Below are 24,841 nucleotides of genomic sequence, written 5' to 3'. Positions count from 1 at the left end.
CCCATCTCTCTTCCAGTTAAACTGGTCTAATTCTGGTTCTCTAAACTTAGCTAAAGCCCAGAAGCCTTAGACTCCTTCCAGGTACATCCTAAGTGCCACCTCTTTCTGAAAGCCTTTCCACTTTTCCTAATTACTTTTGCAAGTAGTTAATTAAATAGGGTATTTCCAATCTCTCAAAAGAAAGCTCTTTCTTCAACATCAAGGATTATTTTCACTGTCTCTGAAACCTCAAAACTTTGCATGTTTAAGAAATGTGCAATGAATTGAAAACTAAAATTCCCTTGGAGGCAGAATATGAAATGGGAAAAAAAAAGTAAAACTCACATTATTGGTCCCGAACAATACCATTTGACTTGAAGCTTAAAAAGAAGCATGCAGGCTGGAAGTACACACTGCTGAACGATTCCCCTAGTTGGGGAGGTAAAAATGGTAAAAATATTCTAAGTTTCTACCCTCTTCTTTCCTCTTCCTAGAGAACAAAAGCTAAGAAGCAACGCTTCACTTCAAAACTGGCCTTGAAGGAAAAGAAGCACCCTAACCCATGCTCAACCAACTGATATGATCATCCTTTCTCTTTGTCAGAGAATAGTGAAACCTATAATAGGCATAGAGTAAAAGGAAAGGCCTCTCTTCTACCCATCAACATCCCAAAAGACATCCTTTTGGACTAAAAAGATCTTTTTTTTTTAAATTAAATTACTCTGGGAAGGAGAATAGTGTAATGATCACATTAGTGCCAAATTACGATGAGAATAAAAATGCTGACTTAGGAAAAGGGAAAGAATTCTAGAGCAGAGGAGGATTTGGGAAGAAGTAAGGCCACAACTTTGCATATGATACCACTGTAGGCAGAGTTGAAATGCTTCCAATATAATGCTTTCTATTTTATTTATATAGGATAAATCATGAGTTAAAACATAGTTCACATTATACAAAGTGCCTATAGGTAAGCTAGCTCAATAGTACTCCAAGTACATACATTATCTTCTCTGTGACCTCCCTGTCTCTTCCACTTGAAACTTGATGCTAGTATTTTCCACTGAGTAGTAGCATCAGTATATTAAAGTAGTGTTACGCACCTACAAAAAGAGTCAAATTCCTTCTACTATCTCATCTCCCTAGCAGCTGAACAAATTCCTCCACAATGTAACTATTTCACCATGACTGTAAGTTATATTATGCTGAACAAAAAAAATTTAATTGTATTTCATCTCAAAATACAATGTACTTCTTTCATAATTTCCGAATATACCTTACCTCCTTCAATGTGAATGTTTCTTTCTGTGCACCAGCAAACTTCAACAACTTCAAGAGCAATGGTTTTGGTCTAACCTATAAAGTACAAACATCATCTATAACACTTGGAAAATCTTTCTACAACCAAGAGTTTCTTACTATGTAACCACATAAAATAATCAAATACATGAAATCATAAAGTGTGGTGTGGCAGTGCTAGATTTGGAATCATAGGGCTCAGGTTCAAAACCTCTTTCTGGGTCTCAGCTTCTTCATCTGTAAAATGAGGGAGTAGGGACTAGATGGCCTCTAAGGTCCCTATCAGTCCTTAATCTACCATCTACCCAAGACTATAGATTACCTACATTTAAGTTTGATCAAGCCACATCGTGGACTGTCATGGAAGTCTAAAATAGGCAGGAATGAAAGAATCACAGCATCCAGAATCCTAAGATCTTACAAAACAATCCTCTTAATTTTACAGATGAGGAAAAGGAGGTCCAGAGAAGTAAAGCAATCAGTCCTCATAGTTATGAGCCTGTAAGAGTTGGAGCTAGAACCTAGCTCTTCTCCTCCAGATCAATGCTCTTTCCATTATGCTACAATGCTTCCTTAGGGCCTGGGCACTTGATTTCATAGAGGACCAAACCTGGGAAATACAGGACTTAAGCTCAAGTCCCTGCTTTACAAGTTGCTATCAGCTTAGACCTTGGGCATGTCACAACTTCCGTGACTCAGTTTCTTCCTCTGCAAAATGAAAACGTTAGACTAGATGACCTATAAGGTCCTTTCCAGCTACAGAGATATCAGTCTATGTAAACTATTCCATAAGGGTGTGACTTAAACTCCTGCCACTGCCAAGTCAAAAACTTAGCCAAAAAAACAGCCTTGTGGATTTAGTTTAACCTAATGTAATAACCCCCAAAACATAACTTTCACGTGGTTCTTCAAGGCCTGAAATTACTTTTTCAGGACTCCCTATCTCAAACATTCAGCATATCAATGTCTACTAGATTGTGAATTATGAGGGCCGAGACCTTCTCTTTTCTATTTTGTATCCCCTACAGCACCTAAGACTCTTGCAAACAGAATGTACTCCACGTCTGTTGAAGAAATATACTTCATACTTCACCAGAAAGTAGTTCTAATTTAAAAAAAAAAAAAAAAGTTGTTCTAATTCTTACCAACCCTTTGGTTCACGATTAAACAAAGGTACACTCTTCTAAACAGAGAGCTTCTGGGGTTTTTCCACTCAAATACTAACAATTACACTGCTCAATTTATGCAGCTACGATGAGGTAACAGCTTGAGATGCAACCCGAAAAACCTGTACTTATGGAAATAGCTATTCCATGTTCAACTAAAAGGCAAATGTTCATTCCGAAAAAATCAACTTTAAAATAAAATATAAAAACAGAGTAAGTACAAACTTTCACAAAAAGATACCTATAATACCTTTTTTTTTACCAGAACTTAAAAAAAAGCACATAATAATAATGATAGAATCATAAACCTCTGAAATTTCCTATCAACTCTTTTTATGCCAGGCGGCCAGTTAGCATTTTAGCTCGTGTCTACTACGTGCAAGAGGCCCTGTACCCTAGGTTCAAGGACCGACTTCTCAGGTAAGGAGGAGACAAAGACTTCTCTTATTCAAAATGTAAACTTAGAAAGAAAAAGTGCTCCCAAAGGTCCTTAATTTCCCTCTAAAGACTCCACAAACCACATCTTGACCAGTCATCCTAACCTGAAAACTTCAAGACTTCTCAGGACAGCTCAGAACAGGACAGAAAGAGAAAGCATAAGACTTAAAGCCTAACTTTCAGCGCCTTCGCTAGATTTGGGGGGGGGAACCTCACTCTGCTAATGCTCCCGTTAGGAACAAGCCTACACGGTCGGATTGGAACTTCTCTTTTCGGCCTGAGGGGGACAATCGGATCGGGGTCCACTTTACAAGAGGAAAACCCTAGGAAAGCGGGGCTTCGTCACTTGTAGCTGAAACCCCCACGGATGACGGGGCGCAGGGAGGCAGAGCGCTGGGGACAAGCAGACTAACCAGGGTCTCTTGTTCCGAAGCTGGCATGTGTGAGGTGCTTAAGGCACCGTCTGCATCGGAAGACATTCTGGTATTGCACACTTGCCTAAAATCGGGAAAAGAAGCACAGACGACACAAGCGTGAGAAAACCGACGCCATGGCACCCGAGGCCCCAAAGTGGACGAGGCGTGAGAAGAAGCGAGAGACCCGATCAGAGAAGCCCGCGCCCCTCACCTGGGTCAGCACGGGAAGAGCTCGCCGAGGTCCGCCGGAGGACAGCTCCTGAAACCCAGAGGCCGGCAGGTGGCGGCTTCCATACCCGCGGCCCGCGGCCAAGTCGGGCCTTAGCTCCCCAGCACGGCCGCCGCCTGACGGGGCCGAACATGACCACCCCGAAGAGGAAAAGCTCGGTCAAGCCGCGGGCTGGCCCCGACCTCGCCCGACGACTTGCCGAAGAACCGGCCCCGGTTCGCCTGCTCTGCCCCCCACCCCCACGGGGGCCCGCCGGCCCCGACTTCCGGCTACCTTTGTCCCCGGATGCGAAGACCCCCTCCTCAACACCGTCCGCTTCTTCCTTTCCCTTTCCCGCCGGTGGCCGCCGACCCGCCCCTTCGTTCGCCCCCCTCCCTCCTGGTCCGAGGGAGACGTGGCGGAGCCCCAGAAAAGAGGGTCCGCCGGGAGGGCGCCCCTCGACCCCCAGGCCAGGCGAGGCCCCCCGCGGCTCCGGCCTCACCTCCGGCTCCAGAGCTGAGGGGCGCTTCTGGCCGTGCTGGCCACGGCCCGCGCCCCCGGCGGAACGGGGCCCTACCGCCCTGGAAGGGCGGTTTCGGACTCCAGACCCCGCTTCGCGGACCCTGGCCGGGCTCTGGGGGGAGGGGAGAAGGCCCTCGGCGCGCTAAGGCCCCCGAGGGAAGCCCAGAGCGGGCCCGCGCCGAAAACCGCATGGGGTCTTCGGGTGCGCAGCCGGGCCTCGGGAGCGAGCACGCACCCCTCCCCCTCCAAGGGCCCGCGCCGGAAGCCGCAGGGATATCTGCGCGTGCGCACACCTCCCTCAACCCCAAGCTACCTTCTCGAGCGCGGCGGTCCATCCGGGCCTCTGCGCGCGCCGCCGAGCGTTCTACGCGCCTGCGCAGCGGCTGCCGTTCGAAGCCGATCCAATCTCCCTCGAGCTTTCTTTTCGCCCTTCATGTGTTTTTGTTGACGCTACTTCACCTCGTCAGTAGGGCGCCAGGGCAACGAACAGCTCCGGCTTGTGAAGAATTAAAAACAACATGACCTTCAGTAAGAACGATTTTTTAAACAGCGGAGAGCAAACTCCAGAGTTCCCCAAAGTGTTCCCAGTTTCCTGACCGAAGCTTTATTTAGTCATAAAGTGAGGAGCGGCCCTCAAAATGGGCTTCTTCAGTCAGCTTTTTACCAAAAAAAATACTAGCACGCTATTTTAAAAGGTACAGAAATCAAAACCTTTTCGGGCTTCTACAGTTTAACGAGCTCCTGGAGATGGCAAAATTAAGGTTGGCCGGGCCTCCTATCGCGACTGTCACGATACCTGGGGCGCCTCTCACGATGCCTGTCGCGACTCAACACCTAGGCGTAACCCTTCCGCCTCAGCGTCCGTCCGCATTTACTGGCGTGGTTCTCAGACCTGTGTGAGCTCGGTCCCAGAGACTGTGGTGGAGGACTTGGGGGGCCCCCTGCGCCCCTGGGATCCCCAATTGATCCCGTCTCCATCGTGCTTGTACCTAGCTCTTGGAGCGTAGTTGTTCCCCCATGGGAGGGTGAGCTTCTTGAGGACAGGAGCTTTTATTTTCCTTTCTTTGTATCTGCGGTGCTTAGCCTAGACGCCGGTATACAAGAGGTGCTTAATAAATGTGTGATGGCTGACCCGACCAAACAGCCACTCTCACTGAGAGAGACTTCTCCCTGCCCTCCCCTCCCCTCCCCTCCCCAACAAGAGCCTGGTGGAGTGAACATGGAAAAAACCAACCCGTAACAAAACAGCACCAAGGGAAAAGGCTGGGTGAGACACCTTCCCGAATTCCCTGAGCCCGAAGTAATCCCTCCCTTCTCTAAGCTACCGTAGGGAAGACTTTGTCCTTCTCTTAGGGCGTATTCTGCGTTATGGCATAATTCTGAACATGCACACTCCGTGAGGCAAGGTTCGTGTCTTACTTCTTTTTGTGTGTCCTCAGAAGTTGGTACAAAACAGGCACTCCAGAAATGTTGATTGAATAGACTTTGGTCAGACATTTTAGCACCGTAGCCATAGGGAAAGAAAGGAATAATATTCTCTTTTCTTCTGGAAGAATGCCCTCCAAAATCCACTAGGGAGTTAGGGAGGAGTCCCTTCTATTGGCATTGAGTGGGATAGACTTGGTGAAGACTCCTCAGATTGTGGTTTTCTCCCAAGGGTGAGGTGGGGCCTGGAGGCTCGGGGCTGCAGTGTTTTTGGAATAGAATAGTTCCATATAAGGTATAAAACTGTGTGGTGTACTGGGGTCTCAATGATTGGACAAAACTTGCGTAATTCCTCGATGTCTTCATTTCAAAGGGATTGGTTAGATTTCGTGTCTAGAATGTAAGACCATATCCTCAGCTAATGAGGATAATGGTCAGTGGGGGGAGGAGGGACTTGCGTTAGAGTTTATAAATCACTGTCCTGATTTTTGTCTTCGGCTTTCCTACTCCTACAGGTGAGCCCCGCTTCTCGAGAATCGAATAAATCACTTTTCTGTCATCACTTTGAGAGGCCTCTGAGTAACTGATTTATGTAGGGACCTGAGCCATCCCACACATATGCATTCAGCCTGTTGCCTTTCTTTTTAAGTTTTTAGGTCAACAGAATCAAGGCTGATAAAGATGTAGCCAAGAACCATAAAATGAAAAAAAAAAAAAAAGGTCAGGCATGCAGCTGAGAAGTAGAAAGCAAAATTATCATTCTACTCTGGTCTTCTTCTGGGTGACCAAGAGTCCTCAGTGAAGGCAAAATTTGCACCAAAGGAAACGTGTTCCTGGCTCCCTCCCAGGAAATGTCGCAATATTTGTAAACAAAATAAGCAGACAAAGTCAGCTCCCTAGCAATTTATTTTCCCTCCAGAGTTAATTTAAGCTTGAATGCCTTCCAAAAGAACTTGAAATAGGGCCCTCTGTCTATCTTGGGATAGTGGAATCAAAGTTTGAGTTTTGTCTCTGTAGGTTGTCAGTCAGGGGTGTCACCCATCCTGGCACGTGGGGGTACTGACTCTGGCATCCCAGAATTGTTCCTTCCTCCAGCTTCATGAGGGAGATACTAGGCAGCAATCTCTAGAATCAACAAAATACACCACCCCGTAATCAAGAGGGTGGTCCTTGTTGAATTAGCAGAGGGAATAAAGGAGGACTCTTAGCCTGGAGCCCTGTCACTAGCTGGCTGAACCAGCGATCACCTCAGATCAGGCAGAGTGAAATGACAACCAATTGAAATGGTCCTTAGCTGTACTATTGCTGATTGATAGCTCATTCAATCAGTGATTGGTCAAAAGCGGGGGAGGGAATCAGAACTCTTGGTTGATTGACAAGTGCATTCAGCCAGTGACAATGATGAAAAGACAAAGGGAGGAGGGTGAGAATCAGATCTCCACCCCCCTGCACTTGTATGGGTCTCATTCTGCTCTTTTGGGCTCTGTAATAGATAAGGTCCCTATTGTTGTCTCTGCCAGACTGACTGCCGTTCTTTCTTTCCTTCTTCATTTATTTATCTAAACATTTTCTTTTTGTTGATCATTTCTAGATTTATCCCTTCCTTATCTAACAAACAATGGCTTGTAACAGACTGAAAAAAAAAAGACAGGAAAAAAAGCAGTTTAGCAAAACCAAAGGTTAACCCACAGAAGAACTGCCTCTGATAATATACACGATTTCATACTTTTATCAGTCCTCAACCTCTGCAAAGAAAAGAGAGAAGCAGCACATTTTTTTTAAGAGGAAAAAATAGGAAAAAAGCTGGCCATGAGATTCTCATACTGAAAAATGCTGTATGTATGTAATCCATGGTAAATGGAATATGAGAGCCCAAGGGAGGGAATCCTAGAATGTCAGCTGGAAGAGATCTTGGAGATCCTTTAGTATAACTTACATCTGACCAAGAATGCCTTATAACACTCCCAACAAGTGATCCAGTTCACCTCCAATGAGTGGAAACACATTACCTCCTGAATTCCATATTCCAATTCTTGCGGAGTTCTCTCTGTTTTTTCCTAATATCAACTCTAAAACTATCTAGTATCCCCTGTTTCTAATTTTGCCCTCAGGGCAAAGTAAAAGCAGTCCTTTTTCCAGGTGACAATCCTTTAGATATCTGAAGACAGTTTTCAGGGTCCCTTCCCCTGCCAAGTTTTCTCTTCTACAGGGTAAACACCTTGAGTCCTTTCAACTGATCCTTAAATAACACGGATTTGAGATCTGCCCTTCCCCATTTTACCTTGATTTAAAGGATTATTCGGTTTCTCAATGTCCTTTCTAAAAAGTGGTTCTCAGAATGGAACACCACACTCCATATATCTGGCTAAAAGTCACGTCATAATAAAATCCTTAGTTCTGACCTTAAAGGTTTCACCTACCAAGTTTCAGAGTAACTTCAGGCTCTTTGTTTTAAGCCAGGCTGATCAATGGGGCATAAATAATTCATCACCTGGGGGTGCCTCCTTACATACAAGGCTGTACAAATAATTTTTTGATGTACAATGAGGACTCACAATCTGTTTAATAATTAAAATGTTTGCATCTATTTAATATCCAAAGAAATGAAAAATCCAAGGCAACAAGCTTAATGTTTATTAAATGGGCAAATAATGTGGTACAAGTCATGCAGAATCCCTTGGGGTGTTGGCATGTCCTTGCGCTCAAGGGAAGTTTATACATTTAAAGTTGTCTCTGGTACCACAGAGAGCAATTCATGTTATTCATTAGGTTTACTCCACCCAGGTGTATGAGTTTCTAGCCAAAAGGAAATACCACAGTGAAATCCAGTGTACACAGAAGGGACCATTTTACTACTTTGGGGGGGGAAAAGGGGGTGGTGGTAGTGGAGTAGAAAACCCTTCTAAGCAAGGGAGGCCATAGTCCTAAGGATCATCATATCATAGATTTAGAACCAGAAGGGATCTGAGACCATGTAGTCCAATCCCCTCATTTGGTATATGAAGAAATTGAGAGTTAACAAGCATAAATGACTTGATCAAGGTCACTCCCACAACTGGTGAATGTCAGAGCTGGAATTTGAACTCAGGTCCTCTTTTCCAGTATACCCAACTGTTTCCCTAATCAGTACATCATGAAGGTCCACTATATTCTGACCAGAAAAAGGAGGAACAAGATCTCCCTTGAAGGGGCAAAGACCCCTTTCCCCCACCTCCTACCCCCTTCAAATCAGAGCAAATGCACGGTTTTGACAGTTTACAGTAGAGGTAATAGGTAGCTAGGTGGTGCAATTTATAGAGCACTGGGCTTGGAATCAGGAATCTTTCTGAGTTCAAATCTGACCTCAGACAATTAATAGCTATATGACTGTGAGCAAGTCACTTAACTCCGTTTGCCTCAGTTTCCTCATCAATAAAATGAACTTTGTCACAAAAACCCCAAAATGGGGTATAACTGAACAACAAAGATGAATGCTCCTGACTCCAGCCTGGCATTCTATCCATTTACCACCTAGATGCTCTAAAAGTAAATAATGCAGATTAAATTTAGAATTGTGTGGCTACTGCTCCCTCCCAGAACCCATTTGTTAAACATTTGCCAGGACACCTTTGAATTGCTTCATACGTATTACTTTAGCTCTATAGGAATGTGCTAGAAGGCTGAGGGAATGAAGTCATGATCAGACTGGAGGCCAGCTGAGTTTGGGATAACAACAAAACTATTACTACTAGTAGTACTAGTACTGCTACTTCTGTGTGTTTCATCCTTCGTTGCTGAAGAAGACCATGCCATCAGAGAAATGATGACATGACTTGGACGTGACTTTGTGCTGAGTGAGGGAGGGCTGTGCAGATCACCAGCCTCACTTCTCCTCCAGAGCCATCTGAATCCAGTGACCAGATATTCATCAGGATGACTAGAGATGACCCAGGATGAGGCAATTGGGATTAAGTGACTTGCCCAAGGTCAACACAGCTAGTGAGTTTCAAGTATCTGAGGTGAGATTTGAACTCAGGTCCTCCTGACTCCTGGTCTATCCACTGCACCGCCTAGCTGCCCATACTACTACTACTACTACTACTACTACTACTACTACTACTGCTACTACTACTGCTACTACTACTACTACTACTACTACTGCTACTACTATTACTACTACCACTACTACCACTACTACTACTACTACTACTACTACACTAGCAAATGGTATTTTTATAGCAAAATGCTTTACACCCATTGTCTCATTTGACCCTCACATTACAGCTGCCTGGAAGTAAGTGCCCATAAAGACACATTTACAATACACCAGAATTCTGTTCTATTTTGATCTCTGGGGTGGATGAACTCTTTAAGTCTGTGGTTTAAATTGGGCTGAATGTGCACTGCATTACACTGGTTACAGGGCAATTAAATGGCACAATACATAGAGTGCTGGGTCTGGAGTGAGGAAGATCTGAGTTCAGATGTGACCTCAGACACTTAGTATCCCTATGTTCTTGGGCAAGTCACTTAATCCCATTTGCCTTAGTTCCTCATCCGTGAAATGAGCTAGAGAAGGGAACCACTAGCAAACCATTCCACCATCTTTGCCAAGAAAAACCCAAATGGAGTCACGAAGAGCTGGGCACGATTGAAATGACTCAAAACCAACTCCCCATTCTTACTGATGTCATCTCTTGACCTTCAGGCCACTGCCCGACCTTCTCAATGATCTGGGTTCATGATTTCCATTTTTCTCTCCATTTCATTCTCTTCCATCATCCTAGGGGATGTCAGTGTTCATAATGGCAACCCTTCTAACAATCTGACCACACAATATCTCAGCCTAAAGACCCTTTTTTTATCCAACACATTTCATTGACACTATTACACTCTAGTCTTCACCATCTCTTGAAATTGCAATACCTCCAAGATCCTGAACTTTGAAATTTCTCTCTCTGACATGACCTTTTAATTCTTCTGTCTCTTCTACTCTCCTAAAACCTAATCTGCACTTTTACTTATGGATTCTTCACCATGGATTCTTCACTTAGTCTCCTAATTCCTATACCACACTTTGGCTTTACAAAGCCAAAAACCATTTTATTAGCTTCTACCTTAGAATCACTTGAACTTTCCATGGTCTTCAACCATTCCTGAACAGAAAATTATCAATCCTAAGTGGTTCAAACTTCTGATTTCTCTACTTCAAGGGGTATTGCTGGTAAATGCCACAAAATGAAAATGAACTTTCACCTTCTATACCTTCCTCCTAACTATTTGATACCTCTTCTATCTTGGCCTTCATTACTCCCCAGCTTTTTCCCCATAGAGATTGTTTTAAACCTTTTCTTTTTCCTCTTCTTTATCCAGCTACACTCCACACTGAGAAGGAGATTATCTGAAGGAAACTCTTATTATTTCTTCTCCTAAGAACCTCTCAGCATAATTTTTCCTGTGGCCACAGAAAGAAAGATTCCAGTCTGTAATAAAGCGAACCACCTTCCCCTTGTGCCCTTGAACCGATTTGCTCCAGAACCAAGACATTCCTCTCCTGCATCTTTCTGTCACACCCTTCTCATGCACCGACAATCATGCTCAAGTCTTCTGAATTCCAAATAAACTTTGCTTTACTATTCTACTCCTACCATTACCCCATGTTTCTTCCCTGTCACTGCCAAAATAAAACTACAACATCTATTTATGTGACTTCCCAGTCTTTATCTCCAGCTCTAACATCTTCAATGTCCTCTGTTTCCCAAGGAAAAGGTACCCACTGGTACCTTAAACTCAGTATGTCCAAAATGGCACTTGTCATCTTTCCCAATATACTTACTCCTCCTTTCGACTCCCTATTGTCTATGGTAACATAGAGGCATTATCGTCATTTTCCTTACTGCTTACATTTTATTAGTTAACAAGCCCATCTCTGTGATATCTCTTGAATCTTTGCCCTACTCTGCATTCCCAATGACATCCCCCTAGTTCAGGCTCTCACTGCCACCAACTTAGACTATTGCAAAAATCTTCTTAGTAGATCTTTCCTCTTTTCCTTTTCTAATCCATCCTTTATCCTACTGCCACACTAATCTTCCATGAGGACCAATGAGTAGAAGTTGTAGAGAAGCAGATTTTGGCTAGATCTAAGACAAAAAAAAAATTACTTCTAGTCTGAAAGTAGAAGAAGCTACCTGCTGAGGTTTTGGAGAAAAAAGACTTAGAGGTCTTCAAGCCAAGGCTAGACAATCACTTGTTGAATATGTCATAGGGACTGCCTTTCATGTATGGATTGGACCAGAAGGCTGTGGACATCCCTTTCCAACACTAAAATTCTCTGAGTTCCCAATTACTGGAGATCATCCATCAGAGACTGGATGAGAACTTTGTAGAGATATTAAGGAAGGTCTCAAGTATTTATTAGAATAGATTACCCCTCAGATTCCTTCAGTGCTAAACTTCTTAAACACTAAATATTTGGAATATGGTCTGTCTTTCAAAAAAAAATGCTAACCAACCAATAAAAATAACAGCTGCTCAATATGTGATGTGACTTTTCCCATCTCAGATTTTTCAGAAAAATTGTTCTTTGTTGTACTATGTCAAATTTATCACTATCCCCTCCCTCTAGCCCTAGGCATCTCTAATTCTTGGGCTTTCCGAAGAGTTTACTTTTAGTTGCCATCACTGCATTTCTCCAAACTGCATCCCTATGAGCAAAACAAGTCTCAACCCTAAGAAGGAAGCAAGTCAGTTACTGGATTCCAGAGATTGTTGTTTTAGAGCCAAGCAATCCCTCCACCCATAGCCTGTCTGATATGAATTTGTATGGGGGAAAGACTTGTCTTTTCAAAGTAAATTTGAACCACTTCAATTATATGCTTACATTTATCGTATAGGATCCAGGCAGAAGAAGAAGATAATATTCTCCAAATTTGTTAGTTCTGAAGGGGCATATATGGTTCCTGCCCTTAGCCTACACTATTACATTTGGTATTGGATTTTTGTTCACATCAAACACTTGACCTTTAATACCTAAAAAGCACACAAAAAAAGGTTTATAGCCTGTGAGAATAAAACTTTTTTTCATTTAAAATATCTTGCCAAACTCTTATTGGAAGCTATTTAGATAATCAGATAACATTTTGTAGAAGAATCCCTCTCCCCCAACAATATTAACTTTGAGTAGGAAACCACAGAAATGTCTTTGACTCAGGACCCTCTAGAGACCCAACTGGTGCCAACACCTGTAGGATGGTTAAAGGCCAGAGGGGAGAATTTTAGGGGAAGGATGAAGCAGTCCAGTGGTTCAAATTATGTTCATGGAGAATAAACCACAGACCATGAGAATTGAAGATGGAGGTTGCTCAAAGGAGAAGGTAGGAGGTGGGAATGGAGGTCATATCAGGCAGTTCAAAAGCTGTATAGACTGAGCATATATGCTGTAAAGTTGGAGCAGTAGTTACTGAGGAGATGACAGTTTTGCCTCACATCACTTCCTTATCCAAGATGATGAGAGTGGAGGCATGAGAGCCACACCCCCACTTTGCTCTCGAATCCCACTGTCAGACTGCACACCAGGAGGATAGCATTTTGAAGCACGCAGCTCCTTCCTTGATCTGATTCGTGACTTTTCTTTTATATCTGTTTTCAGTTTCCTTCATGACTGAATACTATCGGCATTGGCATTGAACAGGATTTTGATTGGCTGTTTGATCAGTTGTTGACGTTCTTTCCATTTCTTATTTAAGTTACAGTAGTTTTGTTGGTGTTTTAGGTCAGTTGGGTGGCATAGTGAAGAGTGTGCCCAGCCTGGAGTCAGGAAGACTCATCTTTGCCTGCTTAAATCTGGTTTCAGACACATTAGTGTCCTGATTTTTCTGCATCACCTTCAGCATTTGATGTTTTCTTTGTCTGTGATGTTAGCCAATCTGAGAAGTGTGAGGAGTATCTTAGTGTTGTTTTAATTTGCATTTCTCTGATCAATAGCATTGGAGAGCATTTTTTTCCATGTGACCACTGATAGCTTTGATTTCTTCTTTTGAAAACTGCGCAGGCAGTTTTCTTAAGAGTTTAACTGGAGAACAGTTGCCCATCTGTGGTTGTAGAGGGAGTTTCCTCACCTGGAGTAATCAACGAATTCACAATTTGGACCAAAAGGCTACTTCATAAATGTATTTTAAAAAATTTCTTCAACTCAAATACTTTTTGATTAATACCATCTCAGGATCTTAGATCTAGGATGGGAAGATTCCTTATAAGCCATTGAGTCCAACCTCTCTAATTTAAATTTTTAAAAAAGTCAATTTTATCTTCAGTTCCAAATAGCCTACTCATATCCACTGAGAAAGGAAGAAAAACAAAGCCCATTACTAATAGGTATAGCTATGCAGTATCAGTCTCCACATTAGGGAGGGAAAGAGAAAGAAAAGATGTTTCATTTTACTCTCAGCCCATCACTTCTATCTGAAAGTAGATTGCATGTTTCTTAATAAGTCCTTTGGGACTGTGGTTTATCATGTTGTGGATCAGAGTTCCCAAGTTTTTCAGGGTTGATTATTTTTACAATATTGTTGTTATCTTATAACAATAATATATATACACACACATTTATATATACATGTATATATGTGTATATATATACACACACACACGTACACACACATATATTCTGGTTCTGCTCACTTCACTTAGTGTCAGTTCATCTAAGTCTTTCCAGGCTTTTCTGAAACCATCTCCCTTCTTTTCTTACAACACAATAATATTTCATCACGTTAATAATATGCCATAACTTGTTCAGTCATTCCCCATTTGATGAACATCCCCTCGGTTTCCAATTCTTTGCTACCACAAAAAGTTGCTGTAAATGTTTTGTGTACATATCAGTCCTTTCCTTCTTGCTATATGCATGGGAAAATATGGAAGGTAAAGTAAGTTGAGGTATGAGATAGCAGTTATCATCACCATCATAAATAGCATTTATACAACACTTTAAGGTTTGCAAAAGTGCCTAATAAATATCTCCTTTTGTCTTCACAACAATTCTCAAAAGTAGGTGCTCTTATTTTACAGATAAGGAAACTGAGGCAGATACGTTAAGTAACTTTACCAGGATTAGAGAGCTAGAAAGGATCTAAGATCAGTTTTGAACTTGAGTCGCCCTGACTCCAAATACTAAGCTTTAGCCATTGACTCCACAGCTTGCCATTTCTGACCTGGCTTCATTCATGAACACCCTGGATACTATGGCTATACCATCTGCTTATCTTCTTCTAGCCAAGCAACAAATGACAAGGTGGGCAGACATCAGAAGTGCGAGAGACAAGTAGTCTTGCCTTAGGTCAGTGTGGCTCAGGTCTTTAATGTTGATATAGATACTATGTGGCCTTTCTCTCTTTTGTTCTCTTACAACAAAGCAGTCAGGGGTGGACAAAGTTCTTTTGCTAGACTGTATCCATTGGTGAACAAAACATCCCCCAGGTTTTTATTGTCCAGCCTTTTAGATTGCTGGGTGGTTCTGGACCACAACTTGAAACGTCAGGGTTTTTTCTTTATGGGAAATCAGGGCACGGTATGGTTTCCATTTAAGATTTCTAAGAAATGACTGAAGACTGCCAAATAGCTCCAGAAATTATCTGAAGTTCCTCAAGCTCTAAATTCATGACCTTTTACCCTAAAATCCTCTTCTGGGCCCAGAGAAGAGATTTCCCAATAGGTGAAAGGATTTCCCATTCTAATCTAAGCCTCAGAGCCCCCAGGAAGCAAAGACTTTATAAAGTGAGGGGAATGGGTTGGATAAATTCTAAGGTTCCACCATGTTCTAAAGCCTACGATACTGGAATCTACAAAGAAGGCTTAGCTTCTAGAATTTGGCTCTAATACTTGTCTAAGGCTAACTCTCTGTGACACTGGCCAAACTGTTCTCTTCTTTCTAGGTCTTTAGCTTCTTTCTATGAAAAATGCAGCTGTTAGAAGAAATTATGTGTAAGCTCCCCTCTAAGCTCAGTCCTTGAAAATGCAATAGGAGATCCGATGTCGCCTGAGAGTGGCACAATAATAGAGTGGTATTCTCCCGTGTTGGAGACCTCTGGTCATTTTGAAGCAGTTTCACGTGTTATCTCATTTCCCCCTCATGTGAACTCTATGGATTAGATAGAATAGGACTTACTGCCCCCATTTTTCAGAAGAGGAGCAGACACAGAACTTGCCTAAGGTCACGCAGCTAGTTAGTAATAATGATCTCTCACATTCATATAATGCTTTAGGTTTGCAGAATCATTCTCACGATTTATCTCATCCTCACCATAACTCTGTAAGATGCTATTATTATCCAGATAAAGAAACTGCAGATGAATGAGGTTAAGGGGCTTTCCTAATAAATGTCTAAGGTGGGATCTGAACTTAGGTCTTCATGATTCCAGCACTCTACCCACTGTACCATCTAGCTAACTACCTTTAACTGTAGTCAGTGATGGAACCCATGTTTCCTGCTGCCAACATCCAGTGCTCAAAGCACTACAACAAGGTTTTTATACGTAGGGTCTAGTCTGAAGTGATAGCAGTCTCAACCACTTCAGATACATCATGTCAAATGATGAAATTGGGTCATTGATGGCAAAGTCACCAGACACTTCAATGTCGAGGTCAGAGCTGAAGAGCACTAGAACAGATGCCCATTGTCAGGAAGTTCAGGAATCAAGATTTCCCATGGACTTCAAGTCACAAGGGCAGAAAAGACATTCCATGGAAGACCCTGAAATCGAAGCCTCACGAGGAAACCTTGAAAGCGGTTGCAGTTGCAATGGGAAATATCAGTCTGAAAGCACAAGAGGGCAGAATTGTTGCACCAATCCATGCAGTCATTTAATTTAATTAATTAATTTTGTTTTCTGCAATAAAATTGCAGCTGGAAACCTCCCCCGGCAAGAATCCAGGAGAAATCATGTTCCTTCGCCTCCAACCCTGACCGTGGGGCACCATAAAAGAATTACAGTTAGCATGCAAAGACCCCAATTCAGGATTCTTAAAGGATAAAACTCAAACCACATGTTTTTTTTCAAAGCAGATTTGTTTCTAAGCTGGAAGAAAAGGATGAGACCTGAGTGAAAAGCGCTCCCTTGTTCTCACTGAAAGACAAAAGAGAAGAAAATGCTGTAGTGACTGTATCTTTCTGAAATTACCTTCAGTCTTTGGTTGACTTGACTCAAGGGGACTGTAGATCTTTTCTTTCCTAAACTAGTGTAACCTTTTCTTTTTAATAATTAAGTTATTTGTTTTCAGTTTTCTGCAATCACTTCCATAAGTCTTATATTTTCTCCCCCTCCCTGAAACGGCATGCAATCTTATGTGGGTTCTACATATACATTCTTATTAAGCACATTTTCACATTAGTCATGTTGCATAGAAGAGCTAAAATGAATGGAAGAAATCATGCGAGAAAACAAACCAAACCAAAACAACACAAAGCAGAAATGTTCTGCTTCATTCTGTGTTCTGATTCCACAGTTCTTTCTCTGGATGTGGGTGGCATTTTGTCTCAGTAGTCCTTTGGGAATGTTTGTATTGCTGTGAGGGGCTGGGTCTACCAGAAATAGTCCTCACACACTGTGGCTGATACTGTGTACAATGTAATCCTGGTTCTTCTCATTTCACTCAGCATCAGTTCATATAATTCCTTCCAGGACTCTCTGAAGTCCTCCTGTCCATCATTTCCTAAGCCAGTGTTTTCTCATTCATTAAAGTCCTGGAATGGTCAGCACGGGATATACAGTCTGCTGGTCTTCTAACCAAGCAAGAAATGACTCCATGGGCTGAATTTTGTGCCAATCACATTCTGTGTGGATAAACTATACCTCCCTTCTACATTCTACGAGTAGGATCAGTTATTTGATATGCAATGCATAAGCCGTTCTCTTTGCTTCCCTTCTCCCCTCCAGAATGCCTTTCTTTGGTTGTTTATGGTATGCCAGAGAGAGAGACTCTGTGACTGATACCCAGGTTCCTTTACCCCTATAGTCCCTGAAGGGAGCCAATATGGACACACCTCCTGAATCAGAGCAAATGAGAATTAGCTACAGAAGAGAACTCAAACATCATGGGAAAAGCACAGACCTGAGAGTCAGGAGGCCCCAGGCCTGTCATTGAATAATAGCTAGCATTTAGAATTGGCAAGAACACTTTATAAATATTACATCATTTTACCCTTATTACAATCCTGGGAGGGATTATTATCCCAGTTTTACAGATGAGGAGACTGAGGCCCAGAGAAATAAAGCGACTTGTCCAAGGACTCAAATGGAAGTAAGTGGAAGAGCTGGGATTGAAACCCATATCTTTTGATTCCTCCATCCTCTGCTGCTTGGCTAAAGCTATGGATCAGAGAAAAGACAAATGATTTAGGGCATAGGCCTAGAGAGATCATTTACCTTTTCTATAACCCACCCCCTTACAGAGGTGGACTCAGGATGCAGAATGAAGACGTACTGTTTTGAACATGTCCAACATGGTAAATTTGTTTTGCTGGCCTAATTCTGTTTGTAACAGGGGTTACAGGGCACGGATGAAAAAAATTTGAGAGAAAGGTATTAGATGAGGAAAGCTATAGGCTGAAGAGGAGGGGATTTTCAGGCTGAAGTGATTCAGGATGAATGTGAAGGGTGGATGAAATTTTAGGGTCATGATAAATTGAGGGAAGATAGATCATATATTTTATAATGAAACCTTTTTTAGTGATATTTATATCCTCTTGAATATACTTATATTTTATGACTCAACTTAGAAAACAAGCTTAGGGGGTCAATCTGCCTAAGACTTGGGTCATTTTTTTCTTTCATATCTATTTCTTATTTACTTTTAGTGAATTTTTTCTAAACTTCTATGTCCTTTCCCCCTACAGCCCCTTCTGAACATATCCTAGAAAATATACTCTTGTGGTACAATTCATATGGCAGACAGAAAGTACAGGAGGAAGGGAAATGGATGCCCAAAGTAGACATACAGTTACGACCGAAATGACAGAAGAAGGAAGCAGGTAATTAAGAACTTGAGCATATACAACGTGTACAAATCCAGGAAGCCTAACAGATCCAGGGGATTAAGGTTTGGGGGCTCAGCACTGGTAACCAGAGATCAATCAAGGTTTAGAATTTAGCAAAGGAGAAAGACATGGGATGATGGGCAAAAACCCTAGAACCTAAGTGAAGATGGAAATGATACCTTCTCTAAAACAAACCAAAAAAAGGATGATGTAAAATGATGGTTTTTTGTTGAGGATTAGGGCAAGAACTTGGCAAAAACCAAAACCAAAAGCCCAAACGCTTTCTTTCCTCCCTGCACTTTACTTGACGTTATAGCAGAAAAACATTTGCCAATTTCTGATCTTTCTTCTGGACGTTCTAAATAGAAGCAGATGGTACCAACATTTAACAAAGTCAAAGAGCTTTACAAAGCCCACATGAGTGAAGACTGAGTGACAGCTGGGGCGCTGAACTGTACATGATCCCAGTTAATATATTGCTCTTTTGTTCATTGTATTTGACCAGCAGCTGTGGGAAACACTGGCAAAGGACTTTCCGGAAGCAGGCCAGGTAGAGCCCCATGATACTAGCTTGGATGCATTTGGCAGGATTTCTAGGGGGGAGGGGGGGGATGCTGGAGTCACTGTTGGTCCCTTCCTACCTTGGAAAAGAAACGGACAAAAGGTCATCAAGCAGGTGTCCAGTTACCCCTCTGGAATGTTTTGGTCCTCAAAGACGTCATTTTGCCACTTACCACTTATAACCTCAAGGAAGTCATTTGAACTCTTAGCATCAGCTTTCCCAGATGTGAAATGGGGCCAAGAAGAGTTGTACTGGGAAACTAAAGTGAAATATGGAAATTTATGAAGTTCAAATTATGAAGTATCACATATGCAGGTGGGCTTTTATTAATTTTTTTCTATAATGGGTAATAAGTAACCTAGGATAGGTCACCATTAACTTATACGGTGGGATGTGAGATGTGAATTCATGGACGACAAGGACAATGTCACCTTCTATCTTTGCAGCCCCAGTGCCTCCTAGAGCGTCTTATATGCCAGATTCTTGTAATAAATATTTGTTGAATGAGCGTCATCCCTTTCACTAACACAGGGTGTTCTTGTCTTGAGGCCAGTTTCCAAGTGACTTGATATTTGAACTTGGGGCCCACTGGAAATCAACACTTTTTGTCCTCTCTTTTACCCCAACTGGTTGACATAGCACCTTCCCAAATATGGAAGGATTCCTCTCTAGCAGAGAAAATTCTTCACTTCTAGTTATGCCTCCTAGGAAAAACCATAATGTAGCCAGGAAATTGGTAAGTTCGCATTCTTATCCCACAGGTTTTGCTAGAAGTCATACTTGGCGTTAGCAAAGAATTCATTTGAAAATCTTACGGACCTAGATGAACCTGTTTCATGAAGCTGATTAGTGAGTCTCGCTTCTTATTCCAAAAGTCTGGGAGATTTTCTTCTGGTGGATATTTGCAGCATGACACCTCCAACGTAATTTCAAAACACTGGGCCCAGATGTAGTTGTAATCTTGCATCCCACCTAAACAAAAGCACCAGACAAACAGAAATGGGTGAATTAGGCAGCTGCAGATGCTTGGGTTAAAGGAAAAGAAGAGGCATATCGCTCACAGTGATAAGAGCCTGCATTTGATGGCAGAGAATGTGGGTTAAATTCTGTTTTTTTCTGCTGAAGACCTAGGAGATCCCTGGCAAGTCCCTTGACCTCTCTAAAATGAGAGGGCTGCATTAGACTGTCTCAGAAGTGCTTACCAATTAGTATTGTTTTCTTTTGTTTTCAAAGATGACCAGCGACCTCACAAATGATGTCTTGACTTGCCCTTCAATTGTATTTAAGAGAGGCAGAGTTGCATAAAGCCTCATTCGGTCTTCCTGAGTCATCAAAGTCCAGTCACAAGACAAAAGTCAAGATGACTGGTGATGATCTGGGGTGCAGGGGATGACCATGGCATCTTTGATGTCTGACCAAGCTCTAAGCACTCCACAGAGCCTGCCTCACCTCCTTCATGACTGCTGGAACAAATTGTTCTCATCTGCCCATTCCGATGGAGGAAGTCTTCACATGTTTGGTTTAGACATCCCCCTAATTCACTGATGAGGCCTGTTGGTTACCCTTATGGTTTAACTTGGGGAGTGACCACCTGCACATGCTCCAGCTTCTTGGAGCCACAGGTGAGAGTTGGGTGACAGGTGGATACCAAAGGTGGATGAGTAGCCCTGACAAGGGCTCAGCAAGCCCTCACACCAGAAGTACTAGCCTTCCCTGAACGCCCCATTCACTCCATCAATTAGTGTACAGACACAAGACCTGACAAAGCAATTATCTAGGGGCAACTGGAAATGCTCCACTATGGCTCTTATACCAGGCTGCTGAAACATGTCCAAGATTGTCCCCATGTTACAAAATTTCCATTACAAAAGGATTCCTCCCTTAACAAAATGACTCATTGCTGGATCCTCTTAAGATAGAGCTTCCTCAAGTGCACATCTCTTTAAGGCCAAAAAAAAAAAAAAAAAATGAGAGGGCACACCTGCACTTTTGTAATGAAGGCTCAACTTCCTGGGCCATTTCTGGGTCAATCATAACCAGAGTAACCTTCTGATAGAAAAGCAAGGCACAAATTTTGCTGTTACTGATGCAGACTGAACTGGGGGTCCCCACTACTCCAGATGTTGAGGGTGTTCACTCTGACACTCTTTTGCCTCTCATTCCAGCACGTATTTTTAAGACGATTATAAATGTAAAGTACAATGTTTTATCTGATTTTAACTTAGAATCCTAGAAGAGTTGAAAAGTATGCACACATCAGGTATCTTCTATGGTTCAGGGGTTATTATCCTCTAAGGGTTATGTGGGTAGATGCCAGAAGTTCCATGAATTTGGATGGGGAAAAAAATTCTAACCTCATTTCAATAGAACTGGTTTCCTTTGTAATCCAATGTATTAAAAACATGCTTTTGTAGGCTTCATCAGATTGCCAAAGGGGTTCATGATGCAAAAAGATTTAAGAACCTCCCCTGGACTAGTGTATATTCCATCTGTAGAATGAATGACTTCTAACGATCTCCCTGACAAGGTTTGTGCTGGAATGGTTCTAGCTCTGATTTATAGACAGTTCTGTTGGGTAAGAGACCTTTATGTTGACTGAGATCTGCCTTCCTGTAATTTCCACCGAGTACTTCTGTGGCCAGGCAGGACAAATGTAATCCCTCCTTCTCACATGCTAGCCCTTCAAACATTTGAATAGAGCACACTTCCTGCCAAACTCCCCATTCATCAGCACTGAAGACACACAAGTCTATCGAGACTCACACATGGGAATGAGTCCCAGAATTACTGTTGTGTGTCACTATGTTTCCAACTAATCCCACGCAATACGGGTTTGTTCTCATACGCAAGAGACAGACAGTAAAGCTTGCCTTTGAGCCAGAGAATATTTCTCTTCTAAGTGTAAGGAGAAAACTTTGTATCAACAGTGGGGAGGAAGGTGACAGAAGCCTGGAAACAGAGGGAGCAAAGGAGGTGAAACCCATAGAAAGATGTGCTTAAGACACCTATTTATTTGGCTGCATTATCAATCCTACTGTCTGCTTGTTTTACATTCTTTCATGTGGCTGGCCCAGAGCCATCCTGCTGTAAAAAGTACCAACTTGTGTGTCTGCTCTCCGTCCTTCCCACAGCTGAACAACTGAATGGGGAGGGAGTTAGGAAAAGGGACTAGTGAGTATTCTGGCCCATCAGCACCTGGAATTCAAAAGAAGCAGTATCTAGGCTGCTATTTGTACAATCACGCCTCTAGGGGAGGGGACTCTTCCCATAGGGGCCTGACCCACTGTGGCCATGGAATGTTGCATTTTCTCGTTTCTGCCTGGGTTCTTGATGACAGGGAACGTTATTATTATCTATGTCAAACACAAACTCATCTACACTCTGTTAGCAAGGGATTGCCAGTAGTCTGCAAGGACTGGGGGGTCTTTGGATAACTGCTTATAGAGAGAAGAACATATAACCTTTGGATTAAAGAGACAAGAAAAGAACCCAGTAGAACCAGAGAAAAACTAACCTTTGAGTGGGTACCACAAGTATCCATTTGTTATACCATCGGGGAAATTTATACTATTTTCACAAAAGTTTCCTGTTTTCATTTCAGGATTCTTTGAAGAGTAGGTATACGCAAGATACTCGAACACATCATTGTCTGGGGTTAGGCTAAAGCCCCGTTTTGTCCCAGTCTCTGTAAATGGAAGACAGACAGATACATAGCAGTAAATGCCAACTTAAGCTGAGGAAAGCTATAGCACAGCTCTGACAAATCCCCGAGGGGGCAATGTGATCATCCCACGCACAGTGAAGTGAATGGGTGTGCTATCTTCAGACAAGGCAACAAAAAGCAAGATAAACCTATGACCAAACCAGGAACAGGGCTGGGTTCACTAAGCATCTTGCTGTCCTGTTTATTCACTGTGAATAAGCTCTGGGAGCAGCTAAGCGTTTCCCAGGCAGGGGAAGGAAAAGCTAAATGAAATTTCCAAAGCATGGAGAATACTCTCTGCCTCCATCTCACTCCAGGGAACTCACTGGCTCTCTGTGGAGTCAGAAAATTTTGAGCAAGTGGGAAAATGAAGCGAATATTTGGCCTTTTATTATGTTGGGTTTGAACTGCTTTGTCACCCAATCAAGGCCAGAGTTTGACAAAAGCTTTGAATTCAGGGCCCGATCCAAAGCCAGAAGAGTTTTTCTGCTTTGAACGGGAAAAAAAGTGATTTTGTTTTTAAATTTTGTTTTATTATTTTTTTTAAAACAACTTGTTGTCTAGGACTAGTAGTTTCGAACTTAGATTTCCTGTTTCAAGTTTTACGGTATTACAATGACCTGAATCTTTGTTTCTCCTTGACAAAAACTAGTCACCTGGAAGGCTGTATAACATTTCTTCAAGAGGCTACTAGCAGCCCTGCTGGGTCTTTGAGACCCACTGTTTAGGGCATTAGGGTGACAGGGAAATGTATAGAAGGGTCTTCAAGGTTTCTCTGGAACAATCCAAGGACAGCTGGGGATATGTGTATGGAGTAAGGTATACTAGGTGGGTGGGAATCCCTTTCCTCTTTTCTCTCCTGCTCTTTGGCAGCAGAGTCTAACTGGGAGGGGGTATCATGGTGGCTGCCAGAGGAGCTGCCGCCTCGTAGTTGGTGGAGCTGCGCATGTGGAGCCAGAGGAGCTGCGCCCTCGTAGCTGGTGGAGCTGCGCATGTGTAGCCGGAGGAGCTGCCCCCTCGTAGCTGGTGGAGCTGCGCATGTGTAGCCAGAGGAGCTGCGCATGTGGAGCCAGAGGAGCTGCACCCTCGTAGCTGGTGGAGCTGCGCATGTGTAGCCAGAGGAGCTGAGCCCTCGTAGCTGGTGGAGCTGCGCATGTGTAGCCACAGGAGCTGCGCCCTCGTAGCTGGTGGAGCTGCGCATGTGTAGGCAGAAGAGCTGGCGCCCTCCCCCACCCCTACCCTCGCCGCCGTCTGTGACCGAGTAGGGCACATGCGCATGCGCCAGGGTCCCTCCGCCCCCTGAACCCTGTCCGCACATGCGCGCAGGGACCGGGAGATAAGGGGGGGGGGGTGGGAAGAGAGAGAGAGAGATAGAGAGAGAGAGAGAGAGAGAGAGAGAGAGAGAGAGAGAGAGAGAGAGAGGAGGGAGGGAGGGAGGGAGGGGGGCGAGACCGAGAGCGCGACCCAGGTCCGTGCAGTCCGCGATCGATCGACAGATCCTCCTGTCCTCCAGCCGCGGCGGTACGCTCTCACGGAGTGCTGGTCGACCCGCCCCGCGGCGAGCAAGCAGCGCCACGCCGGCGGCACGGCCGGCCCCCTCGCGCTCGGTTCGGGAGGAGGGGGGAGGAAGAAAGAAAGAACCGTGACGACGCTTTTGTCCACTTCCATCCAAATCTTCCCACACACCTTTTCCCTCTAAAAAGGGTTCGTCTCCTCTACCAAAGCAGATTCTTACAATGTCACCCACTTTAACCAGCGTTTTAATAAAACTTGTCTCTGACTGAAGGAAGGCTTGAGTTGAATACTTTTCAGGTGGGACTCATGTCTTTTGCCCTTGGATTTCAGGGTTCCCAGCGTTCCTAGACTGCGACAGTCTTATGTTTCCTGGGGTCCCAGTCATTGTTTTTAAGTCAGGTCTCATTAAAAATATATATACACATATATATATGTAAAATTAATTCTACACTTTATTTTCAAAATTGTCCTGTTTGTGCTTCTTCTGAACTTGCTTCTGTTCTCTTCTGTGAATCAAAAGAAGTTTTCAAGGCCATCTTCATGTGGGCATCACTATTGTTAACCCAGCACCTCTCCCCAACTAACCCAGAAAAGAAAGG

At 43.2% G+C, this 24,841-nt stretch overlaps 1 protein-coding gene and 1 pseudogene across 3 annotated transcripts in view; both read right to left on the bottom strand.

Moving 5' to 3' along the window:
- The window catches only part of LOC140516607 (E3 ubiquitin-protein ligase Mdm2-like), a 29,058-nt gene extending 25,687 nt beyond the window's left edge, over window positions 1–3,371 (bottom strand). For 2 of the 3 annotated variants that reach the window (XM_072627613.1, XM_072627615.1), the window contains exons 1-2: window positions 3,293–3,371; window positions 1,258–1,332 (exon numbers count right to left, since the gene is read on the bottom strand). In XM_072627613.1, the coding sequence (XP_072483714.1) occupies window positions 1,258–1,332; window positions 3,293–3,358 (141 nt within the window). In that variant the 5' untranslated portion in view covers window positions 3,359–3,371. The remainder of the gene's footprint in view (window positions 1–1,257; window positions 1,333–3,292) is intronic. The other variant, XM_072627614.1, reaches the window with a different exon arrangement.
- LOC140516683 (carboxypeptidase M-like) overlaps window positions 1–24,395 on the bottom strand; it is a 101,691-nt pseudogene extending 77,296 nt beyond the window's left edge.
- Window positions 24,396–24,841: the final 446 nt, after the last annotated feature.

The sequence above is a fragment of the Notamacropus eugenii genome, chromosome Y, assembly GCF_028372415.1.
Source record: "Notamacropus eugenii isolate mMacEug1 chromosome Y, mMacEug1.pri_v2, whole genome shotgun sequence".
NCBI classification, from domain to species: domain Eukaryota; kingdom Metazoa; phylum Chordata; class Mammalia; order Diprotodontia; family Macropodidae; genus Notamacropus; species Notamacropus eugenii.
This window is presented reverse-complemented; position numbering and strand designations above follow the sequence as displayed.